General features: G+C 36.4%; 1 protein-coding gene across 9 annotated transcripts in view; it reads right to left on the reverse strand.

Annotated features, from left to right (window-relative positions):
- Window positions 1-2,500, reverse strand: part of EBF3 (EBF transcription factor 3) — a 216,228-nt gene that overhangs the window by 35,853 nt on the left and 177,875 nt on the right. For all 9 annotated transcript variants that reach the window (XM_044445625.1, XM_044445623.1, XM_044445622.1 and 6 more), the window contains one exon: window positions 345-433. In XM_044445625.1, the coding sequence (XP_044301560.1) occupies window positions 345-433 (89 nt within the window). The remainder of the gene's footprint in view (window positions 1-344; window positions 434-2,500) is intronic.

Raw genomic sequence — 2,500 nt, forward strand, 5'->3', positions numbered from 1 at the left:
TATATATACATTCTTAGTATATCACCTTCCCTACTTTCTTATTTTGATAATGTTCAGTAATGAGAACCAGTGTGGTATGGAGACTAGACTGATGGGCTGGAACTAGTGAAATTCTGTTTCTAGTTCCATTTGGTCATGAACCTCATTGGGTAGTTTTGGACCTGTCACAGATTCCCAATTTAACCCACTTCACTGGGTTGTTCTGGGAATAATGTAAGCCACCCAGGGTTCCTTGCAGAAAAAAAGTGAAGCATAAATATAATAAAACAATATAATGAAATTTAATTATTAGAAATACGTTTAGGGATCCAACAATAAATTGAAACCTTTAGATCTTTACTAACCTTTGGTAACCGTTCAGGATCACCTGGATGCCGTGGAATGACTTTCTGCAACCTCTGGAATCCATAATCTATTGTTGGTTCATTAAGGGCTGAAAAGTATTCAGAATTATGTTTTAGTCTGTTAGCTGGTAGCAAACATACGCAAGGAACGGCCTAATACTTATTCACTAAACTTATGTTTAACAAATTATCATGAATGGATTTTTTGTAACTCATATTACTCTGTGCACTTTTGTTTTCTGTTTTATGCACACATGCTATTATTATTTCTCTTCACAACTGGGGATATGTGTCATGTGGGAAGTCAGTGGGTTATTCAGTATGTTGCAAAAATTGGTTGGAGAAGTAACAAAGTTACAGGTCTTGAGGCCATATATAGCAATCACTAGAGTCATGATATGATGTCTGCATCTTGTGCTGCTTCTATACTGGCTGTGGATTTATGGGAAACTGGCAATTATGACATATGTCCAGCTATTGCTAGACTCAGATTTATCCCTGTGGTCCTTTTTTGTCTAGCATATTGCCTGAGCACAAACCAGGCAGGAGGAGCACTTAATCTTGCAAAGCTTTAATAATCTGTGAATGGCTGACTACAAACTGATGTAGAGCACTATCATTCTACAGCTGCAATCCACTAGCCTCACAAAATTGCAGGCCACAAATAGTAATTAATCTTTTTATCCCTCAAATTGTAATTTTGACTATGAACTGTGCTTGGTCATAAATCAGCAGCACATGCTGCTGTGTACAGTGAATGAATCATGAATCTGACTCAGTTAGACTGCACACATTGTGTTTAACAAGCTTTATAAGAAGTCATAGGGCTTTATTATAGCTCTGCCTGACTCAAACAAAAACTGAGCCCGGAGGCCCAAGGACTACAGTTAAGATGAAAATACTTATTAGAGTATATTACTTCTTAATGTAGATATCATTTCTAACAGAATAACGCTATGGTGCATGGCGCTACATAAATCAATGGGTTTTCTGAGACTAATAAGAACTGTCTCCATCTATTCATTACTCAGCGTACAATTTAGGCAATCACTCATTAGTCAGCATGTAATTTGATGATTAACACCAAACAGCTCAGCAGGTTTGTTGAGCACAAGTAACTGTGGAAAAAAGCCTACCACTTATTAGTTCATGGTCACAGTTCAACATTTGGAAATATTATTTAAAATAATTAGCTCATATTACTATTAAGTGCTTTGGTTTTGTGTAAACATGTAATAGTACATCTTATAATCAATGCAAGGAGGCTCCCACAATATGCACTCAATAACACAGCAGAAAGTTGAAGACTGCAATATGATTTGACATTCCATCATGCATCCCGGAGACAAAGGTCCACATAGGAATGTGAAGTAAGACATTTTCTTGTTAATAAAGCATTGATCCGATGTATTGATTTTACATGACATGGCTTTTGCTGGGATTTCATCCTCCCTTTTCTTTGCAAATAGTAAAGCTCTTCAAAATGCCTTGGCGTCTGTGACATGGCAAAATTTCTAACTCTCTGTGATGTAAATTCTATATGTGTAAAACCACTTCATAATCAGACCATTAATCATCAGAAGCTGTCAGCACTGACTTTGGGGACAATTTGTCATGTCTTTGCCTGGGCCTATACTAGTATGTCAGGCAGAAGCCTAGTGTGTTGGGACACATGAGCGTCTAATATAGCTTCACAAAATGACCCCCCCCCACCAAAAAAAGGGAAAAAAAGAAGGATTAAATAAAGTATTACATTTTCTGATTAGAGAACAAAAAGGTGGTACTCAGTGCATTTGTAACATGTCAAGTTTTCTTCTGTTTTCCAGCTAATCACTGCATCTATTTGACTTAATGAATTTGGTCTGATGAGTGGTGATCAGAAAAGATAGATGGCCAACTGCTATTGATTTCATGCAGATGTAACTGACAGGTGATAGAAGCTTTAATTCAGGCTTTCAAAAGTGTTATGACTTACAATAGCCACAGATTTCCATACTAAAAATGACACCTCTAAATGTCTTTCCTAATATGGAAATATATGGTTATTATAAGTCATATTCATTTATTATAATTCTACCTTACCCATGAGTCCAGAGGCTCCCTGGGTAGTTTACAAATCAAAATCGCAATAATTAATATAAAACAGCCATAAATCC

The sequence above is a fragment of the Varanus komodoensis genome, unplaced genomic scaffold (assembly GCF_004798865.1).
Source record: "Varanus komodoensis strain SLA01 unplaced genomic scaffold, ASM479886v1 scaffold49, whole genome shotgun sequence".
NCBI classification, from domain to species: domain Eukaryota; kingdom Metazoa; phylum Chordata; class Lepidosauria; order Squamata; family Varanidae; genus Varanus; species Varanus komodoensis.